General features: G+C 43.4%; 1 protein-coding gene and 1 long non-coding RNA gene across 3 annotated transcripts in view; one reads left to right on the forward strand and one right to left on the reverse strand.

Annotated features, from left to right (window-relative positions):
• FGR (FGR proto-oncogene, Src family tyrosine kinase) overlaps positions 1–15102 on the forward strand; it is a 114914-nt gene extending 99812 nt beyond the window's left edge. For both annotated transcript variants that reach the window (XM_075853432.1, XM_075853433.1), the window contains exons 9-13: positions 3419–3598; positions 4212–4288; positions 13550–13703; positions 13914–14045; positions 14310–15102. In XM_075853432.1, the coding sequence (XP_075709547.1) occupies positions 3419–3598; positions 4212–4288; positions 13550–13703; positions 13914–14045; positions 14310–14518 (752 nt within the window). In that variant the 3' untranslated portion in view covers positions 14519–15102. The remainder of the gene's footprint in view (positions 1–3418; positions 3599–4211; positions 4289–13549; positions 13704–13913; positions 14046–14309) is intronic.
• Positions 10810–18785, reverse strand: LOC142743054 (uncharacterized). The gene is made up of 3 exons (XR_012881487.1): positions 18698–18785; positions 12168–12644; positions 10810–11391 (listed from the first exon to the last, which is right to left on the reverse strand). It is a non-coding gene; the product is annotated as an uncharacterized LOC142743054 (long non-coding RNA).
• Between the last annotated feature and the right edge of the window lie 4930 nt (positions 18786–23715).

A 23715-nucleotide genomic window follows, 5' to 3' on the forward strand; every position in this document is an offset into this window, starting at 1 on the left:
GATTGAATAATACCATCATACTGTTACTGAATAATACCACCACACCATAACCACATAGTGACTAACTAAATCCCCCATACTGGTAATGAATAATACCGCCACACCATAACCATATAGTGACTGAATAATACCCCCATACTGGTACTGAAAAAAAACAAGATCACATATTACTACAACATGGTGTCAGAAAATGCCCCACCATACTGTTAGTGAATAAAACACACTATATATAGACCAATATTACCACCATACAGTGACCATATAGAGGTAGATGGCAGTTATACACCGGAGATCTGCAGACCATATAAGTGATTACAGTATAGTTATATCTAGTGACTCACAGGTGACGTCTTCTCAGATTAGTGTTCTTCACTTTCACCTTTTCTTCTTCATCCAGCCAAGGCCACAATGTCAACTTTTCACACCCACAATTTCCTAGGCCCTGCAGAAAATGACACCGATATCTTTGGGTCCTTGCTTTTCTAGCACATTCCCTAACTATTCCCTACCTCTACACAAACTCCCTATACATCGTGCCCCAGACATTAATAATGCCTCCTCTAGGTGCCTCACACAGTAATAGTACATACCCCCTTTTGTTCCCCCTAAAGGGCCCACACAGTAAGTGCTGCTTTTGTTCCCCTACACAGTAATAGTGTCCCATCTATACCTTACCCAGTGATAGAGGCACTTTTAGTGCCCCCACCCAGTAATCGTGTTCCCACTCAGTACTAATACCCCCTTTAGATCCCCACAGTAATAATGTCTCCAACCACTAGTAATGCAGCCTTTTATGCCCCCACTCAGTACTAATGCCCCTTTTTCTGCCACACTCAGTAATAATGCCCACACAGTAATATTGACTCTTTATACCCCCACTCAGTAAATATGCCTGCCTTATGCCCCACAATAAGGATGCTCATTTTTGTATGCCATCTTTTTATTACCTAACAGACTTGTAACCCCAGCTGAACGTTCTAAATTTCAACTGAGTTCAGTGGCCGGGCGTGGACGGCATGATGCAGTGACATCATCGTGCCGGGCCGCTGATGTCCTCAGTGTACTCCCGATCTCTTGTAGGCCCCAGGCGTAAACCAGGCTGTGGCCTACAAGAGCAAACTGGAAGCCAATGGCCAGGGATTGACTGGCAAATTTTAGCCTGGGGGGCAAGCACACAGCACTGGCCCAAGATTAGCGGCCCATTCTGGGGGCTCTGGGCAATTGGAGAGTTTGCTCCCCTAACACCGCTCTGCTACCTGTCAATGGAAAAATCATCCGCCAGAAGGAAAAATGTTTCTTGATGGCGGAGTACAAGAAAGAATCTGGGAATTTATATTTTCTTGTGCTCCGCCATGGGGAAACATTTTTCTCTCTGGCGCATGATTTTTCAGTTGACAAGTAGCAGAGTTACATGAAGGGGAATTATTTCTCCTTGACCTCTAGTTTCTCTTCTGGCACAGGGCAGGAGGAAAAAAAGACAAAAGACTGCTCTAGGTGAGTTAAAGTTTTTTTTTATATTTTTATACTGCTAACTTTTTTTTTTGGTAGGTTCCGCTGGACCGTTAGGACTACATCGTAGATTCATTGGACTACTTTTTTTGTTCTTTTTAAATAAAATGGTGAATAGGTAGTTTCGATTCCAATAAAAAACTGTTTTTTTATGTGTTTTTTTTAAAATACTTTATTATGGCCTTAGTAATGGTCGCTGTCTGACAGCATTCAATTACTAAAGCTGGGGCTTAGCATTCGCCAGTAAAAAGGCTGGCACTAACCCTCATTATTCCCCCTGGATCCCACTGCCTCCATGGATACCGGGAAGAGCCGAGTGCGATCCAGTACCCGACCGTCTGAAGCGACGGTTAAGTAGCGGGGCGGCCGCAGGCTGGTATTATCTGGCCGGGAAGTGACAAAAACCGTGGCCCTTTCCAACCTGGTAATGCTAGGCTGTGGTTGCATTATTGTATCTGGCTAGTTAGGAAGAATAGGGGGAACCCCACGTCATTATTTAAAAACAAATAATTGAAAAAAAAATTACGTGAGATCCCCTCCATTTTTCATAACCAGCCAGATACAATAAAGCAGCCGCAGCCTAGCATCACCAGGGTGGGAAGGGCCAAGTTTTTTTACCCTTCCCAGCCTGATAGTACCAGCCTGCAGCCACCCCATTACCCGCCCTTCACTTCAGATGGTCGGGTACTGGATCATACCCGGCTCTTCCGGGTACTCCTGCTGGCGGTGGGTACCGGAGTAATAATAGGGATCGACGCTCTCAATCAGACAGCTGCTATTACTAAGGCAGTAATGAAGTATTAAAAAGCAAACAGACATAAAAAATTATTGAAATAACTGTTCCACACAATCCACTTTAACCATTTTATTAAAAAAAAGAAAGAAAGCGTAAATCCGCAAAGTAGACCAACGAATCTACAACGTAGTCCAAATGGACCAGCGGAAACTACAAAACAAAAATTGGCAGTATGAAAAATAAAAATAAAGATGCTGCTAAAACGAAGCAGCAGAAGTGCTTGGGTGAGCGCTGTGCCACTTCCATTCTATTCAGCTTTCCTTGGAGCAGTGTACGGGCTCAATAGAAAGTCTATGAGTCTGTACACCGCTCACTCGGCTGAAAGTCGATCATAAATTAATCGACACTGTGCTCATCTGAGCACTTCTGCTGCTTCGTTTTAGCGATCGGTGGGGGTCTCAGTGCTCGGTCTCCCACCAATGAAAACTTCTGACATGTCACAAGTTACAGTTTAAAGGCCATGTACACCTTTTAAAACTATATATTGGTGCAACATTAAGAGCTGCATTAATAACATAAAACTAGATTAAATGTAACTGTACTTGGATAGGCAGATGTATCTCTAAGGGTATGTGCACACACACTAATTACGTCCGTAATTGACGGACGTATTTCGGCCGCAAGTAGTGGACCGAACTCAGTGCAGGGAGCCGGGCTCCTAGCATCATACTTATGTACGATGCTAGGAGTCCCTGCCTCGCTGCCGGACAACTGTCCCGTACTGAAAACATGATTACAGTACGGGACAGTTGTCCTGCAGCGAGGCAGGGACTCCTAGCATCGTACATAAGTATGATGCTAGGAGCCCGGCTCAATGCACGGTGTTCGGTCCGGGACTTGCGGCCGAAATACGTCCGTCAATTACGGACGTAATTAGTGTGTGTGCACATACCCTAATATTTACCTGCCTGTGGCTGTTTCTTTTTTTTTTATTATTTACTGTACACCTTGTTCTTCATCTATAATACAATGGTCTGTCAAGTTTTTTTTAATGTATTTTTTTTTTTAATCTGATCTGCCTATTGTGAAGAATCTTGAAAAAAAAAAAAAAAAGTGATGGGAATATGCATTTGCTATTTTTTACGCAATTTGTTTTCTTTTCACACTTACAAGGCACATGGAATGGTACAACTAAAGTAGCTGTGAAGACCCTCAAAACAGGCACTATGTCCCCAGAAGCATTTTTGGAGGAGGCTCAGATCATGAAGAAGCTTCGCCATGATAAACTGGTCCAGTTATACGCAGTCGTTTCTGAGGAGCCCATATACATTGTCACTGAATATATGTTACTTGGTGAGTTTATAGAACAGCGAGCGGGCCACATTGTAAGGGTATGTTCACACGGCAACGTCCGTTACGGCTGAAATTACGGGGCTGTTTTCAGGAGAAAACAGCTCCGTAAATTCAGCCGTAATGGCATGTTGAGGCGCTTTTCGCTGCGTCCAATACGGACGTAAATGGAGCTGTTTTTCCATGGAGTCAATGGAAAACGGCTCCATTTACGTCTGAAGAAGTGACAGGCACTTCTTTGACGCGGGCGTCTTTTTTACGCCCCTCCTTTTGACAGCGGGGCGTAAAAAAAATGACCGTCGGAACAGAACATCGTAAGACACATTCAAATGAATGGGCAGATGTTTGCCGACACTATTGAGCCGCATTTTCGGACGTAATTCGGGGCTAAAACGCCCGAATTACGTCCGTAAATAGTGTGTGTGAACCCAGCCTTATATTTGATATATTATTTCCTTACTCAAGACACATTCCTTCTGTGCTCCTTTAAATTTCTGTAATGTGCCTCACTATCCATCTGTTTTATACACCGTACTGTTTTTATGAAGAGTATCTTTATCTATTGTATAATGTAGCTGCTAAGGCTGGTCCAACCTCTGTCTGTTCTATTCTCCAGGAAGCTTGCTAGAGTATCTGAAGGACAAGCAAGGCCAATTTTTAAAATTACCAGATTTAGTGGACATGTCAGCACAGGTAAGTGAGTTCACGTTGTTTCTTAACCATGTAAAAAAAAAAAAATTCCAATAACCTTCACTGTATCCTTTTTTATTTTTTTCACCGTTTCCTGCTGTACTTTTCTTACATGTCATTCCATTCTGCAATTTTGAGCAATTGATCATAAAACATCTGATATCCTCAGGACATTTTCAACAAAATATAGAATCTAAGGCAAAATCGGAATCCAAATACCAAAGACCAAAGATAATGTAGGTTACTGAACATGATACATGACTGAGGATCAGGAAGGAGGTGGAATTACTGATATTGTACAGACCCTAAGTAACACTAGATGTAACGAAAATAATTCATCACTCATCCCAGAGGCCAAACCCCACCAATCCTGACTGAGGGCCGTTTTAGTTCTGGCCACTGCCGGGAGCAGACTGTGCATACAGATCTTTAGGGGAAATTTTAGCTTTAAATTTATAGCTGCTTTCCCCTATAACTGTTACAGGGGAAATTAAGCCTTTCTGCTAATATTATTCAGCTGATAAAGGTCTACTAAGACCCAGTAGCTCTAGCTCCTACACGGCCTCTTGTGATCGTGTGATTTATCACGTGATCTCTGGGACTAATACAACATGATCAGGACAGATAGCTCTTCCCAAATTTGCAGCCTCTGTAGCACCATTTATAAATGTGCAGACCAACTGGATTCATATATCATGATCATGTGGTAGGCAAGTGGTTAAACCAAATTATATAATCTAATCAGCTATCAGACAAGAAAATACATGTGTATCAATTCTTATAAACACTATTTTTAACAGTGGGATGGATTTTCCACATAAAGGATATCTGCTCGTTGAGATCGAATTTTCAATGTTAACCCTAACCCCTCTGCACGGCAGCCACTTTTGTTTTTTTTTCATTTTCATTTTTATTGGGGGCTTTTTATTTTTATTGCGGTACGAGTACCGGGACACTTTTTTTTTAAATTATTTTGTGAGATGGAATGGTAATAAGAGAGCAATTCCTCATGTTAAAGGGGTTTTCCAGTTTCTGATAACCTATCCACCGGATAGGTCATCGGTACGTGATCTGTGGGGGTCCGACACCCGGGCCCCGCACAGATCAGCTGGCCTGTTGCTTCCGTGCACCGGATGTACAAGCCGGAATCAGTTAGCTCCGGCCACGGAATAGCGGCCGAGCTGCAGCTCTGCTCCTATTCAAGTGAATAGGAACAGACCTGCAGTTCTGCAGCTCGGCCGCTATGCTATATACGGAGCCAACTGCTTCCGGGCTCCATACATAGCATTATGTGCCACAACATCCGGTGCCCTCAGGCCACCGGAGCGGCTTACCAGTGGATAGGTCATCAGTTGTCAGAAGGTGGACAACCCCTCTTAAGTTTCTTCAATAAAATTATGGTGATAATAAAATGTATATTATTTTTTTATCTTTTTTGCTACTTTTACAAAATAAAACCAATACCTTATGTCGCCATAGGTCCCAGAACCTTGTTCCAATTTACTTTTATTTAAAGGCTATGGACACTTTTGCACATCATTTTTTCTACAGTTCGTTCGTTTTTTGAAGGCTATGTACAACTTTTTGAGAGCATTTTATTTATTTATTTTTAATTGATAGATTAGTCAGTGTGTTTAGTGTAAATTCGTAATTAGTCTTTATTAAAAATTAGTTTTACTTTTGAAAATACAGCTGTTCTCTATTCTCTATACAGAACAGCTGTATGTCTCATTTTACACTGAATGCGTCAGTCCCGCGGACCTGACGGGTTCAGTGTCGGAGGGTCCTGCGTGTCTCTGACATGCAGGATCCACCTGTAATCGATCACATCTAAGTTTTGAACTTAGATGTGATTGTTTACAGGTGGATCTTGCGTCTCACAGACATGCAGTTCCGCGGGACTGACGCATTCAGTGTAAGGGTATGTTCACACGGCTTATTTACGGACGTAATTCGGGCGTTTTACACCTCGAATTACGTCCGAAAATGTGCCTCGATAGCGTTGTTAAACATCTGCCCGCGGCAAAGAAGTGTCATGTCACTTCTTCAGACGTAAATGGAGCCATTTTCCATGGACTCCATGGAAAACCAGCTCCAGTTACGTCCGTAATGGACGCGGCGTTCAAGCGCCTGCACATGCCGTTACGGCTGAAATGAGGGGGCTGTTTTCTCCTGAAAACAGCCCCGTAATTTCGGCCGTTACGGACGCTGCCGTGTGAACATACCCTAAAACGAGAGAAACAGTGATTCTCTATACAGAACAGCTTTATGGTTCACTTTAGGGTATGTTCACACGGCTTATTTTTGGCCATTTTTCGGGCTGTAAGCAGCCTAAAAACGGCCGAAATATCGGAAGCCGAACACCTCTAAACATCTAATAGAACCTATCCACAGGGTATATACATGTGTCATTTTACATAGTTATTTCCCCATGTAACTCGACTGTGCTCCTTATATATATTGCACCAAAAGAGAGAACATGGAGTCTATAAGTCAAAAGATAAAACATTAATTTTATTTCACAAATTCTGTGGGTCGCCATCTTTGAGACACAGCAAACATGGCTCAGTAGTCCACCATTTATTCTAGGTCGTTCATTGTTTGCACTTAGCACTTTATGATATGGAGTATAATGGAATAGTGGTAGGGGAGTTTCTATTGGTTTTCCTGTGGAGGTTGTTAACAGTGTAGTTCTCATACCTTAACAACCAGACATATAAACGGTCAAATATTCACTTTGCACTATGCACTTTGTTATGACATTGTGTACCAACGTATATGTGGACATATGATTGTTATGTGAACCCTCTCATGATAATTGTCTCATTTTTTGGCGGACCTTTTTCTGTCATCTGTGGTGATTCATTTTTAAACAGCTCATGTACTGATTTTTTAGAATTAGTGAAATAAAATGTATGTTTTATCTTTTGACTTATAGACTCCATGTTCTCCCTTTTGGTGCAGCCTCTAAACATCTGCCTGTTCATTTCAATGGGAAAAAAGGTGTTCTGTTCCGACGGGGCGTATTTTTACGCGGCCGCTTTGAAAAACGGCTGCGGTAAAAAAAACGCCCGCAAAAAAGAAGTGTATGTCACTTCTTGAGCCGTTTTTCATTGACTCTATAGAAAACAGCTCCAAAAATGGCCGTAAAAAAACGCCACCCCTGAAGTCATATATGAACAGTGACTTCAGGGGCTCCTCCAGCTGAGGAATCCCTGACCAGAGCACTCTGGCCGGGAAATCCGGTTGAAGAGGATCCCCTGACGTCACTGTCCATATATGGACAGTGACGTCAAGGGCTCCACCAGCAGAGGAATCCCCGGCCAGAACATCGGCAACGCTCTGGCTGGAGATTCCACTCCTAGAGGGAGCCCCGTTGCAGATACAGTGAAGGAAATAAGTATTTGAGCCCTTGCTGATTTTGTAAGTTTGCCCACTGTCAAAGACATGAACAGTCTAGAATTTTTAGGCTAGGTTAATTTTACCAGTGAGAGATAGATTATATTTTAAAAAAAACTGAAAATCACATTGTCAAAATTATATATATTTATTTGCATTTTGCACAGAGAAATAAGTATTTGATCCCTTTGGCAAACAAGACTTAATACTTGGTGGCAAAACCCTTGTTGGCAAGCACAGCAGTCAGACGTTTTTTGTAGTTGATGAGGTTTGCACACATGTTAGATGGAATTTTGGCCCGCTCCTCTTTGCAGATCATCTGTAAATCATTAAGATTTAGAGGCTGTCGCTTGGCAACTCGGATCTTCAGCTCCCTCCATAAATTTTCGATGGGATTAAGGTCTGGAGACTGGCTAGGCCACTCCATGACCTTAATGTGCTTCTTTTTGAGCCACTCCTTTGTTGCCTTGGCTGTATGTTTCGGGTCATTGTCATGCTGGAAGACCCAGCCACGAGCCATTTTTAATGTCCTGGTGGAGGGAAGGAAGTTGTCACTCAGGATTTGACGGTACATGGCTCCATCCATTCTCCCATTGATGCGGTCAAATAGTCCTGTGCCCTTAGCAGAGAAACACCCCCAAAACATAATGTTTCCAGCTCCATGCTTGACAGTGGGGACGGTGTTCTTTGGGTTATAGGCAGCATTTCTCTTCCTCAAAACACGGCGAGTTGAGTTAATGCCAAAGAGCTCAATTTTAGTCTCATCTGACCACAGCACCTTCTCCCAATCACTCTCAGAATCATCCAGATGTTAATTTGCAAACTTCAGACGGGCCTGTACATGTGCCTTCTTGAGCAGGGGGACCTTGCGGGCACTGCAGGATTTTAATCCATTACGGCGTAATGTGTTACCAATGGTTTTCTTGGTGACTGTGGTCCCAGCTGCCTTGAAATCATTAACAAGTTCCCCCCGTGTAGTTTTCGGCTGAGCTCTCACCTTCCTCAGGATCAAGGATACCCCACGAGGTGAGATTTTGCATGGAGCCCCAGATCGATGTCGATTGACAGTCATTTTGTATGTCTTCCATTTTCTTACTATTGCAGCAACAGTTGTCTCCTTCTCACCCAGCGTCTTACTTATGGTTTTGTAGCCCATTCCAGCCTTGTGCAGGTCTATGATCTTGTCCCTGACATCCTTAGAAAGCTCTTTGGTCTTGCCCATGTTGTAGAGGTTAGAGTCAGACTGATTAATTGAGTCTGTGGACAGGAGTCTTTTATACAGGTGACCATTTAAGACAGCTGTCTTTAATGCAGGCACCAAGTTAATTTGGAGCGTGTAACTGGTCTGGAGGAGGCTGATCTCTTAATGGTTGGTAGGGGATCAAATACTTATTTCTCTGTGCACAATGCAAATAAATATATATAATTTTGACAATGTGATTTTCAGTTGTTTTTTTTATATAATCTATCTCTCACTGGTATAATTAACCTAGCCTAAAAATTCTAGACTGTTCATGTCTTTGACAGTGGGCAAACTTAGAAAATCAGCAAGGGATCAAATACTTATTTCCTTCACTGTAACTCTAGGGGGAGTGGCATGAGCTAGTGTGTGTGTGTGTGTGTGTGTGTGTGTGTGTGTGTGTGTTTCCAGAAATCTGGCACCAGCGTGCTTCCAGTAATCCTGCACCAGCGTGCTTCCAGTAATTCAGCGCCAGCCTACTTCTAGTAATTCGGTTCCTGTCTTCTACCACCAAGGTACCATCTGCTTGTCTCTGCCTAGCTTACGTTTGGCCAGCAGCTACTCTGCCCGGACCACCTCAAGAGGTAGCGACCTGGCACTCTCCCCGCAGTGTAGACCAGGTCCCTGTAGAGGGTTTAAAGGTTGACGACTCGGAGGCTGCTTAGACCATGCCCTTAGAGGTGGCACTACCCCAATCCGGCGGAGTAGCCCAGTGGGTCCACAAACCTGCTGGTCGTTATACTGACTCCCAACGGCTCAGGATAGCACTGCTCTGCACTCCTTCAGCCTAGTAGGACACCAGGGGATCTCTGTAATGGAATCATTCACGTAAATTAAACTTTGGGGGCTCGTGGAGCTCCATGACTCAACCAAAATCTGAATTTTTTATTTTTGACTAGAATGACCTTTTAACTTCCTTGCCACAATGAGCTGAGCTGAATGTGCAAGTAAATTGACAGAGAAAACACATTAGGGGAATTTAACAACCGTTCTACGGCAGTTTTTCTGGCGCAGAAAAGATGCAAATGGCCCAAAAGTCGCAAAATTTTTGACTTTTGATATATTTCCACCGCGATCGCCACTTTTCCAAACAGTGTGAGGTGCTGAGCAGATAGGGGCTCACTATATTTACTAAAATTTACGCCAGAAACTGCTGCAAATTATGCGTAAATGTAAGCCAGTTCCTGTCTGGCATAGATTTTGATCAGTGGAGCACAGACAGCTGGCGATGCGACAAAGTTATTACGAAGAATGCGCCTCTTCATAAGGCCGGATTCACACGAGCGTGTGCATTTTGCGCACACAAAAAATGCTACGTTTTGCGTGCGCAAAAGGCACTTAACAGCTCCGTGTGTCATGCTCATATGGTGCGCGACTGCGTGCTTTTCGCGCAGCCGCCATCATTATGACACTGTTTGTATGTTTGTAAACAGAAAATCACGGGGTGCTTTTCTGTTTTCATTCATAATTTTTACTACTGTTGCGCGAATCACACGCGTCACACGGAAGTGCTTCCGTGTGCTGCGCGTGATTTTCACGCACCCATTGACTTCAATGGGTGCGTGATGCGCGAAAAACTCACAAATATAGGACATGTCGTGAGTTTTACGCAGCGCACTCACGCTGCGCAAAAATCACTGACTGTCTGCACGGCCCCATAGACTAACATAGGTCCGTGCGAGGCGCGTGAAAATCACGCGTGTTGCACGGACGTATTATACGTTCGTCTGAATAAGCCCTAACTGTCGCATCTTACTCCTGCTTGTTTCTTATTAAGACTGGCATATGAAACACCAGTCTTAATAAATCTCCCTTATAGACTATTACCGTCTCCAGGAAGTGATGGAGTATAGCCCCCTTCCACAGAGACCAGGGAGTGATAGGATAAATGTATAGAGCTTTATTTGTGTGTATAGTCTTGCTATTCATGCCTTAATTAGGCCTCCAGCAGTACATTCGAGATGTCATTAAAACTCACACCCTCTGATAATAATGAGATATCTCTGATCTTTCTGTCTCAATCTATACAGCAAAGCCAAGAAGAGCACTATAAAAAGAAAAAAATAGGAATCATCAGCCTTGTGATTGCTCTAGTGGCCAGTGTGAAAACTCTATAATATAAAGTTGGAACAATACTTATAAGTGTCCTGAGACATACTGATCATGGCAATGTGAATCATATGTTAGCTGAGTGCTGCCAAAAGGTTTATCTAACATGTTCAGTCATTTACTTCATTACTGTCCTCCTTCCGTAAGCAGATATCCTTTATGCCTGGCTGCATGCTCCATTTGCTGGTTCTTAAAGGGAATGTGGTGCTAAGAATTCATGAATCAATTCTGATGGTGTCACCAAACCAGTACTTAAATATTCGCTCAGTAAATTGTTTCAGGGCCTGTTAAATAAGGTCTGTAGGTTTGTGTCTGTAGGTTCAAGAGAGCTGCAAAGGTATGTTTCTGTTCTGTCTTTCTGAAAAAAAAAAACATACAAATACTTGTTTTAGGAACAAACTCCACCTGCCGTGACCTCTTCCTAAGTATCAATTTAACCATTACCAGACCTGGGTATCACCATGACATGAGAACGAAAAATTCTGACACCCACCATTAACATAATATAGACGAGTTTATAACATTAGGCAACTTCCTTCCACTGTTTTGTGGGATCTAATCATGCTTTGTTTTTCGTGTTTGGCAGTACTGAACCACAAAAGAGTTATATGGTTCCATCAATCCTTAAACGAATCTTACCAGTCTCCCCTAGTCCCTGATATCAACAATTCACTTCCAAATAAAGGATTGCTGCAGTACCACACTAGCAGCTTATTTTTCACATTCTTGTTATTCCCTTGCAACTGTTGTGCATGAAAAGGCAGAAGATTTTACGGTTCTGCTAATACTAGACCCTGCATTTGTAGAAATCACGGTCTTGTCACGTTCAGTCACTCAGGTCGTATGTTCTGGTTATTATAAAGGTGAAATCCATAGACAACTGACATGTTTTATACCAGGCTGTCCTATTTTTGGCACAGGATCTGGTGAGGGTTATTTTGGAGCTACTTATTTGGTTGAGGTGTGGGTAACAATCAATCTCTATCTATCTATCTACTAGCTGTAACATTTGCCCATTTATAACCCCTCTTCTTCAATTTACTGAGGGTTTAAGACATCACGAATATACAGATGTTCATTATGCTGACTGCATGCGTCCCTGTACACGCTAACAACTACCAGGCTGCTAATTACAGGGTTCCAGGGACACAGCCAGGAAACATTTTACGCTGTTGCTAGCCAGTCGATCAAGGCTGTTGTACATGCAGACTGTTGGACTTCCGCATCTGGATAAACCTCAGTTATGATTCTCGGGGGATTCTTTATGCAGAAATGAGCGCTTCTTAGTCCAAAGAAACTGAAATTCACTGAAGCTAGCTTAAATATTCTTCTTTAGCTCAATTGCTGATATTTAAGCCCATATACTGAAAAAAAAAAACTATTAAAGAATAAATGTAGTACTGTATTCACAATAGATGCACAGTAGGTGTAATAATACTTGAAGATCATTTTACAAAACTAAATCATGAGCATTTGAGTTTGCAATATGGTGGGCAATATAGTACCATATTTCGCACTGTATTCCTGTTATTGTTTCATACTGGGTGTAACATATTGCACCTTATTCCCCATGGCAGCCGGTGGTGTGTGCTCCAATTTTTTTCTTAGTCTCTGCAATAACAAAAACATGTATAGCGCAGTTAAGAATGTGGTGGTATGCAGGCCCTGTCTGACATGCACTACTGTACAGAAAAAATATGAAAAAAATCCTCCAGCTCACCTTGTCACAAGAAGGGTATGGGAATCAGCACACGGATCCTCGTGTCGGCGCACGCAAAAGATACATCAGAAACAGGGGAGTTGGAACCAGCGCTGAGAGTGCAAATTCTGTTAAAACGGAAATCTATTTCCAAGTTTTATTTGGTCTTGGTTAAAATCGAAGCACAGAAGCTACGAACAGAAATTAGTGACGGGTAGGTATAGTCCAAAGTACAGAGAGAAAGAGAGGATAGGCGGTAGCCTACGCGTTTCAGACCCTCGCTAGGTCCTTAGTCCACCCCATAGGTCGGAGACCACTGAGAATTAGAATGTCTGCAGCGGGAAAACTGCTAAATAATGCCACATACGGGTCATGTAATAGTCAGACATAGCTTATTCTAAAAAGTCACCTAAAAGGTTAAGTACCCTTTAAGTTGCCCACAGATGGTCAATTAATTAGAAACCAATGAAATTGAGTGTGTGGACAGCTAGACTAAGTGTATATATGGCCACCTGGAAAGGGAGGTATGTTCAGTATAGGTATTTGATATTTCAAGGCCCAAATCTGTAGACAGCCCAGATCCACTGCCACATTAGTATTCTTGTTTTTTGCCTTTTTACTAGATCTCTTTCATGTTGCTCAGTTTGCTTTACTGATCTTATCCTTGAGCCCACACTATCTCCTCCAACCTTTTCTTTCTCCAGTCATAATTTCTAGTTCAATTGACTATATCTATGTACTTTACATTTACTTGTCATTTATTAAAGCCACACTACCCAATTAAACTCATATGAACCATACATCTCTACTATTTTAGATCTCTTCAGGGATGGCGTATATTGAAAGAATGAACTATATTCATCGTGATCTTAGAGCTGCCAATATTCTGGTGGGTAACAACTTGATCTGTAAGATAGCAGACTTTGGCCTTGCACGGCTCATTGAAGACAATGAGTACACCGCTCGACAAGGTAACTGTACTTAAAGGGACATTAAATTAACTTTATAAAATAAAGTATTGTATGTTTTAGTGTATACTTGTGTAACCAATGTTTTCTAACTTTTTAAAAAGTATTAAAAAGCCACATTGGACATTCCCTGTGCATTCTGCATAAGACCTGAAAAGAAGCACCTCACTGTTAATGACTCTATCTTTATATTATCACTGTGCCTCCGAACAGGTGCCAAATTTCCTATCAAATGGACAGCTCCTGAGGCTGCTATGTATGGAAGATTCACCATTAAATCTGATGTCTGGTCCTTTGGAATCCTAGTGTCTGAGCTGGTGACGAAAGGAAGAATTCCGTATCCAGGTGCAAAAAATCTGCTAGGCAACAGAATCTGGGGAGCTTACTGTGCTATAAAAACACGCAGCTGTACTTAGGCCACACATTTACATACACAAATGCATATATACTTTTGATATTTTGTTCATTCACTGTTACAAAGTTACACATTTGAAACACTTCTAAAGGCAGTTTTCTCCTTTAATAAATACTAACTTTCTCTTCTTTTTTTGCATAGTTTTACTCAGGTCTAAAATTCTATATTTCCATTGTCTTTTCTTCCTAAACTAGGTATGAGTAATAGAGAAGTACTGGAGCAAGTAGAAAAGGGGTACCGCATGCCATGTCCTTCAGATTGCCCACCATCTCTTCACGACCTTATGTTACAGTGCTGGAAGGGTGATCCTGAAGAACGTCCAACATTTGAGTACTTGCAGTCCTTTTTGGAAGATTACTTTACAGCTACTGAGCCACAGTATCAGCCTGGGGACAATATCTAAACCTTGAGAAAGGTGGTAGCAAGGAATATGGAGTTAAATCTGTCACTGAAGAGATAATAACATCAGAAGATAGAGAGCTGAAGACCTATTAAGTGGCCTAGCATTGCTGGCAACCCACTAGGAGATGATACCTGAGGCTTTACAGTCAGACTGTAGAACATGTTCTTGAAGTGCGAAGTATCGAAAAAAAAAAATAGTGACAATGACTGTGTCTAGCGATACTAAATCTTAAAACATTGGTCATAACAGCTTCAAGCAATATCAAGTAAAATTCATACATGCACTGAGTTTGGGAAATAATGGATATAATTATTTAACTGTGCTGTGTGCATGCCATACAATACATTACATACAATGATTCCATACAATACATTACATACAATGATTCCTGGGACTCTCTTGAATTTCCTGTTTGTGTGACTTATTCTATGTTCCGCAAATCTGCCTGGTTTTGCAACTTCTGTGAAAAGATACCGATTACTATGCTATCGCACATATAACTTCATTCCATTATATGCATTCAATTCTGTTTTAATAATAAAGAATAGAAAACATATTGTCATATGCCTTTAAAATAAATCTGAATCGCCACTGAAGGGTTATTTGTTGTGAAGGATCTCAATGTCTACTTGGGCAGGCCAACCACACAAGGTGATATATTGCTATTTAAGTAAAGGTGACAATACTGGTTAATAAGTTTAGGAATATCTACAGCCCAAATTATAGAATATACATCCAGCCGAAGATGATCTATAATTGTTTGTATGAGTGGTCTCGCCAACAGGCCCCAGTGAGAAATGGCTAGATCTCGCCTGACTTGACTATAAGGGTATGTTCACACGCAGTGTCTTCAGGCATATTCTGTAGAAAACACTACTGAAACACCAACCAAGAGCTGCCCATTGAAATCAATGGGAATTACTGTGTTTTGTTCAGGCAGGGTGTTTTTTTTACGCCGCTGCTTTAAAAAACGGTGCATATATGAGGCTGTGTAAAAAGGAGCATGTCCCTTCTTTTTGGAGATGTTTTTCATAGTGTCAATTGAAAAAACGCTCCAAAAACAGTTAAAAAAAATGCCTCAAAAACTTTTTCTGCTTCAAAAACGGCTGAAAATCAGAGGCTGTTTTCACTTAAAAACCACCTCCGTAATGTGCAGCTGTTTTTTTATAGAAAGTATAAACGTACCCTTATAGTTTGCCGGTACATAAAATGCTATCCCTAAGCCAGAGGCATAGCTAGGTTCTCCTGCACCCGGGGCGAAGATTCAGATTGGCGCCCTCCCCCAACTCCTTTCCCGACATCTTCCCCCTCGCAGTGTTTGCTTGCTCTACCAATCAATGAGGTGTAATTTTTTTTTCACTATTTTTTTATGTAACTCGAGCATAAAAGTATTTGTACATTTTACAAGCGATATAGTTCTATAAGGGAGTTACCATAACAATAAATTAGAAGAAAATTAATTGAAGATGCCACACACAGCTGCCTGTAGATAGTGCCATACACAGACCCCTTGTAGATAGTGCCATACACAGACCCCTTGTAGATAGCGCTACACACAGTCCCCTGTAGATAGCACCACACACAGCCCCCTCTTGTATATAATGCCACACAGCCCTCTGTAGATAGCGCCACGCACAGCTGCCTGTAGATAGTGCCACATACAGCCCCCCTCTTCTATATAACGCCACACAGCCCCCTGTAGGTAGCTCAACACATAGCCCCCCTTGTAGTTAATGCTACACAGCCCCCCTGTTGTAGATAGTGCCACACAGCCCCCCTGTTGTAGATAGCGCCACACAGCCCCACTGTTGTAGATCGCGCCACACAGCCCCCTGTTGTAGATAACGCCACACAGCCCCCTCTTGTAAATAGTGCCACACACAGCCCCCTTGTAGATAGTGCCACACACAGCCCCCGCTTGTAGATAATGCCACACAGCCCCGCTTGTATATAGCGTCACACAGCCCCTCCTTGTAAATAGCACCATACTGACCCCCTTGTAAATAGCACCACACTGACCTCCCTTGTAAAATAGCGCCACACTGCCCCCCCCTTGTAAACAGCGCCACACAGCCCCCCCTTGTAAATAGTACAAAACACAGCCCCCTTGTAAATAGCGCCACACACAGCCCCCTTGTAAACAGCACCAACACAACCCTCCTTGTAGATAGTGCCACACACAGCCCGCTGCCCCCCTTGTAGATGGCGGCACACACCCCCACCCTTGTAAATAGTGCCACACTCCCCACCCCTTGTAAATAGCTCCACACTGTAAACAGTGCAGAGAGCGGTAGCCTACCTCTACCACTCTCCGCTCTGCCTGACGTGACTCACTAGAGGAGCCGAGGAGGTCATGCGGCGCAGGCAGCGGCAGAGTTCCTTCTAACTGGGGTCATTGACAGCCCGGGAGTGGACCAGTGAGGTCAGGTGACAGGTCAGATAACTGGACTGGTCCACTCCCTGGCCGTCACAGACCCCAGTCAGAGTGCTGCCGCATGAACCCCTGGCTCTTCCTAACGCTGATCACTGCTGCTGGTGTCCGATATACAGGGCGCCTATCAGCAGCGATCAGCTGCTCTGCCACGGCACCCCCCCTTCCCTACTGCCTAGTTGCGCCCAGGGCATATGCCCCCCCCCCCCTAGCTACGCCCCTGCCTAAGCATGATCTTGTGGTTAAGCCAAATGTTTGGTTCTAACTACCAGGGAGCAGTCACACACGGCAGATTTTGCTGCAGAAATTTTCTGTGACTGAAAATCATTACCATTTTCATGAATGGAACTTGCAGAAACCTGTACACCTGCTGCAGAAATAACCCCATTCAGATGAAAGGAATTGATTTTCAGTCACAGAAAATATCTGCAACAAAATCTGCCGTGTGTTACTGCACCCAATGGCTATGTTCACACGTATGTTCAGGCTGACTTCAAGAGAAAACCGCCTCTGGAATCCAAGCATTTTTTTAATCTGATTTTCAAATCGGTTTTGATATTTCAAAGCATTTTTTAGGCGTATTTTTGAAGCCTTTTTGAAATGCCAATGGGAAGGGTGAAAAAAATAGTTTTGCTTCAAGAAGTGGCATGTCACTTCTTTTTTATGAAGCATATTTTTACGAGGCGTTTTTTATTTCAGCAGCATAAAAAATATGCCTTGTAAGACCTACACAACAAATTTCCCATTGATCTCAACGGGAAGATGTTTGTAGGCGTAATTGAAGATTTTTTCAGAGCGTAAATACGCATGAAAATATGCCATATGAACATGGCCTAAAGATGGTAATACACCTTAGATGTATTTTGGCCGAACTAGCCAATTTCGACAAGACCAGCCGACCATTTAATGTATGGTGGCGTCATGACTCTCCCCAGGCAGGTGTCAGTGGAGAGAAGGGTTGGGTATGTTTAATTTCAACATGCCTGATCCTTTTCTTCGTTCCTAGTTAAGCCGCTATTAGAGGAGTTTTGCTGCGTTTTTCTTCCTTTTTCTTATTGAAAACACATGTACACTTGGCCAAGACGAGCATGCATGTGTATGGGGGAGTCGTTAGGAAACGCTATCTAAAGTGTATGGTCAGCTTAAGTCATACTATGTTGGACAATTAGGTAGAATGGTCAGATACCTCCAGTTTGAAGGGTAGCTAGGATAAAGTGAGATATTCCTAAAATGCTGGTATTAGTTGAACCTCTTCTACATCAAGAGCAGGGCTGCCAGATGGAATTAAAATTCCCCATGGTTGTCCTTAGAGCTGGTCACAAAAGTATACACTGCTGTTTACGGAAAGCTATAGTCTACATACGGGAAGCAGGCCATATATTGTCATATTAACCAGTCTAGAGCTTGTTGACAGGCTGCAGGGACGCCTCAGGGAATTTGATTATCCTGTGGTTTCTCTATACTATATTCTGAGTTGACTAATGAAGATATATTAAGAAAATGCTTCGAATGTATTTCACTAATCCAGGTGCCTCCAAACCGATACCCTTTAATCCTCCAGGTCGCAATGGCAAAAAAGCTTTACTAGCCTGCTCAATAATAAAATATTGTGTACAATTGGACACATAAATTGATCTGTTGACGTGTGTCTGTTCCTTCATTTAAATCCCAAATCAATCTTTCCAGTACTTTTTATGCTAACAAGCCAAATCTGTTTTCCCGTGTATACTGAATCATTCTTTCCTTACCATCCCCATCTTTTCACTGTATCTCTTTCTGTCGTCTTCTCCCTCTCTCGGGGTTATATTACAGACACCTCTCAGCTGATTCAGATGTTTTCACACCTCCTTCCTTGTGTAAAGTCCTCTCTCCCTCCTCCCTTTAACTCCCAGACTGGATTTTTCTGCTGTGTGTGCAGAGACAGATTGGCATTAAACCAGCCCTTTCCCTGTACAAAAAGAATGCCAGCCCCTTGCCGCCCTTTCCACCTCTGGGAGCAGTAAAGCGATAGAAAACAGGAGAAAGGAGAAAAGTAGTGCAGGGGAGATGGTGTCATGCGCTTAAAAAAGGGTAGGCAAGATGTGGGTAGCATGGAGTGTGGAATGGAATCAGTAATAGGAGATGTGATGAAGGAAGGTGGCGAAAAACAGCAGGGTGGTGATTAAGAGTTAGTAGGGGTGACTAAAAGTAATTGAATGCTGTGTAGAAGAAGGCAGAAGATGTAGGGTAATGAGGTGGTAGGAGGTCACAAGGAGAAAGAGTGGTTTGGAAACAAGGAAGTGGTTGAAAGGAATTCTTCTTAGAAGAAATATCATGAAAAGAATGTCTGAAGATGTGGCAGGTGGGAGTGTGTCTGTGGGGTAAAATGTAGTCATTGCAAAAACAACATCCCAATGGCACCTCGTGCGTGTTTATAGTCGGCACATGATAGCTATATATATGTGACATCTCCTCTCAGTACATGCAGTAGTACCCAGAGTTCAACTGCAGTATATAGGAAAACATAAACTTTTGGCCAGATAATCAATTAAGGCCTTCTTCGCATGAACGTGTGACAAACGGCAGTTTTCAATGGCTGATATGCATCCTTGCGGGACCCGTTTTCATAGGTCCCTCACAGACTTGAATCTAGTGAGGGATCCATGAAAACTGGCAAAAATAGTACATGTCCTACTTTTTCATGGGCTGTTCACACAGTCGATTAAAACACGGCCCTGTGAATAGCCCCATAGAAATAGATTGATTTTTAAGCAGCTGCGTGATGGTCAGTAAAAAATAAGGTCCGTCCTACTGCCGTTTTCACCGTTCTGGTGAATAAGGCCTTAATGTACCTATTTGGTGTAGATACACAGCTGGGCATAGATATGAGATTTTCATTGGTGCATATCTGCAAATTTTTATTGCAGCTCGGTTCTATTGATGTAAATGGGACAGGGCTACAATAACATTCACAACCTGTTGACAGGAGTGGTGCTGTTTTTGGAAGAAAGCAGCCATGTTTCTAATCCTGGTCCATACCGTTAACCTTATAACTGCCACTGCTGCCGAATATTCAGCAAAAAAAATCTTCCCCTCTAAGGCCACTTTCATAAAATAGTGTTTTGGTCAATAATTTGCACTAGTATTTGCAAGCTAAAGCCAGGAGTGGAACCAGAGGTGTAGCTCTAGAGGTAGCAGCGATCACAGATGCGGGCCATGAAGCCAAGGGGCCCATGCCCCCCCCCCCCCCCCGCACCACAGCTCTCAAAGATTTTTATAGTAACTGGAGCCTATGTAGTTTTTAAAAGGTAAACTACACGCGCCTCTGATACTAACTACCCTAGTCATGGTGAGAGCTGCGGCCAACAAACGTAAAGAGAATTTGTATGGGAGGGGGGCCACATGATCATACCTCCCAACCGTTCCAGGAAGGGGGCCCTGAGCTCACACCTCCCAATCGTTCCGGATTCAGCTGGATATTCCCGAATTCTGGGCGGTGTCCCGCGGTCCCGGCCGGTGGTATGTCCCAGTGTCAACTGTATCTGCGTCCTCAGGACGCAGATAGAGTTGAACCCAATGATGAAGCAGGGAACCGTCAGCTCCCTGCTTCAGCATTAGTACAGAGCGGAGGAAGCTCTTCCGCTCGTTGAGGACTCCCCAGGCACAGCACTACTTTAAGTGCTGAGCCCGGTGAAGCCCTTGATGTTACTGTCCATATACAGTGGCTCCTCCAGGAGCGGAATCCCCTGCCAGAGTGTTGCTGACACTCTGGCCGGGGATTCTGCTCCTAGAGGTAACTCCTGAAGTCACTGTCCATATATGGACAGTGATGTCAGGGGCTACTCCTGGAGCGGAATCCTTTGTCAAAGCGATGCAGACTCTCTGGCCGGGATTCTGCTCCTAGAGGGAACCCCTGGCGTCACTGTTCATATATGGACAGTGGCATCAGGGGCTACTCCTAGAGTGGAATTCCCTGCCAGGGCGTTGCCAACTTTCTGTCCAGAGATTCCGCTCCTAGAGGGAACCCCTGGACGTGGAATCCCTGCCACAGCTGATGATCTGGCTGGCGATTCCGTTACTAGAGGGGGTAGTGCTATATACAGGGGGATTGTGCTATCTTCAAGAGGGGTGTGGCACTATCTACATGGGCACTGTGGCACTATATAGGAGCACTATCTACAAGGGACGCTGGTGCTATCTACATGGGCATGAAGGTAGTTATGGGGGAATTATACTGTATAGGGGCTGCTATGGGGGCATTATGCTGTATGGGGGAATTTGGGCATTATACTGAATTGGGTATCTGTGTGGGCATTATACTGCATGGGGCTATCTGTGTTGGCTTTATCCTGTATGGGTGCATCTATGGGGGAAATATACTGTATGGTGGTAGCTATGGGGGCATTAAACTGTATGGTGGCAGCTAGAGGGCATTATACTGTGCGGGGGCAGCTATTTGTAAGTATACTGTGTGGGAGGCACTATGGGAGCATGATACTGTGTGGGCTGAACCGGTTGTGTATTGGCGGGATTAGAGGTGTGGCTTAAAATAAAAAAAATTGTCCCTTTTTGCAATACTTGAAAGTTAGAGGTATGCAAGCTGAACTGTGCATCGGTGCCTATAAGCCTTTTATCTACATTCCTGAATGGAACTGAGAAAGAAAAATTATAATGGAAAGATTTGCACCTCTTCCATGTTTTGGACTCACTTCTGGTTCTGGTCTACAATACTGATGCAAAATATTGACCAAAATACTGCCGTGTGAAAGTGACCTGGCAGGGAATGCCTTTCCATGATGCAAGCGGCGTAATGATGTAATCGCGCCCCTTGCATTGTTGAATGGAGCAGGACAAGGCACCCTGCCAATCAGCGCCTTTCAACGACGCAAGCGGCGTCCCTGATGGGGCTCTATGGGGGGCAGTATATATGTGGGCCACTGTCTAGTGGGCTTTATGTGGGGCACTATCTACAGGGGACTCTATGTGGGGCACTGTCTACAGGGGGCTCTATGTGAGGCACTGTCTACAGGGGGCTCTATGTGGGGTACTGTCTACAGGGGGCACTATCTACAGGGTGTGTCTACAGGGCACTCTCTACACACTGTGTGTGGGGGGGACACAGTGTATGGTGCTATTATAATCAGAATTACAGGTGCAGTGTATGTGTGGCACAATGCGAATTTTATTTTCGTTTATAGGTGCAGACATGTTTGAAAAGGGAAAAGCTGAAGACTTCTGAGCGGCAAACTGCAAAAATTGGCTGTGGCCGGGAGAAGCCATCACAGAGGTCTGGACCAGATTGAGAAGAAAAGAGAAAAAGAACAACTATAATATGAGAAGACGTCACCTGTGAGTCGTTTAATGGAAATGTTTTTTATGCCTCTAACCAGTGCTGTAGTAACTGTATGATTTTCAGCGAGATGATGGGTGGTATGATTTTTTTTCTTTGTGAAACAGCAACTCTTAACATATCCTTACCAATGTACGGGCCATACTGGGAGCTGGATTTTTATGCCGTACAAACCTATACGGAAGCGGTTGCACTAAATTGATCTGTATTTGTGCTAGTGCTGTATTTATGTAGAGAACTTAGTTCTGTATTTCTGTACTGAGCTTGGTTCTGGGGATGTATATATGTATTGAACTTGGTTCTGGTGTTGTATATATGTACTGATCTTGGTTCTGGTGTTGTATATAAGTACTGAGCTTGGTTCTGGTGTTGTATTTTTGTACTGAGCTTGGTCCTGGTCCTGTATATATGTATGAGCTTTGTTCTGGTACTGTGTTTATGTACTGAACTTGGTTCTGGTGTTACATTGATGTACTGAGCTTTGTTCTGGTGCTGTATATATGTACTGAGCTTTGTTCTGGTGCTGTATATTGTAACACCCATTGCCACGGACCGTCAGGATTACTCACCTCCTGACAGCTGCAGCCATGGATCAGAGAGCGCTGGCCCGAATCCCCTCCTCAGGAGACGCCAGCGTTCACTTCCGCTTGACTCTGCTGTGTCCCGCAGGGTGCGCGCGCACGCTCGTGCCCAGTCTTGAAGGGCCAGCTCGCGCACCTGAATTTCATACCAAGTTAGCCCATGATCACCCTGGACTATAAGAAGGGCCATGCCCCTTCCTGCATTGCCTGGGCGTTGTTGTCGTTTACCTATGTTCGTCTCTGCAAATGGTCCCTTAAGTGTTTTCCAGTTCCCAGTATTCCCGTTCCTGCTACCTGTATCCTGTATCCTGTGCTATCTTGTTCTAAGTGCCGTTTAGAGTTAGATATCATGTTGTGCTGTGTACTACGCATTCCTGGTTACACCATACCTGGTGTCTGCCTGCTACCAAGGTCCCATCCGAGCCTATCTTCTCTACTGTCTGAAGTTACCCCAGGTACACCTATCCAAACTATAGACTTTGACTTGGAATCCTGTTGGCCAGCTGCTATACCGTCAAGGCGGTACGGCCTAGTGGGTCCACGCACCCAATGTGACATATATATGTACTGAGCTTGGTTCTGGGGCTGTATATATGTACTGAGCTTTGTTCTAGAGCTGTATTTATGTACTGAGCTTTGTTCTGGTTCTGTATATATGTACTGAGTTGGTTCTGGTACTGTATGTATGAATTGAGCTTTGTTCTTGTACTGTTTATATGTGTAAGCTTGGTTCAGGAGCTGTAATTATATAGGATATATTTATAATAATAAAATTGCAGGGCAATTGTTTTCAATTCATTGTATATTTAATGGGAACCTGTCAGGTAGTTTTAACCCCTTGAACCGCCACCATGCG

Source organism: Rhinoderma darwinii, chromosome 2 (assembly GCF_050947455.1).
Source record: "Rhinoderma darwinii isolate aRhiDar2 chromosome 2, aRhiDar2.hap1, whole genome shotgun sequence".
Lineage (NCBI taxonomy): Eukaryota > Metazoa > Chordata > Amphibia > Anura > Rhinodermatidae > Rhinoderma > Rhinoderma darwinii.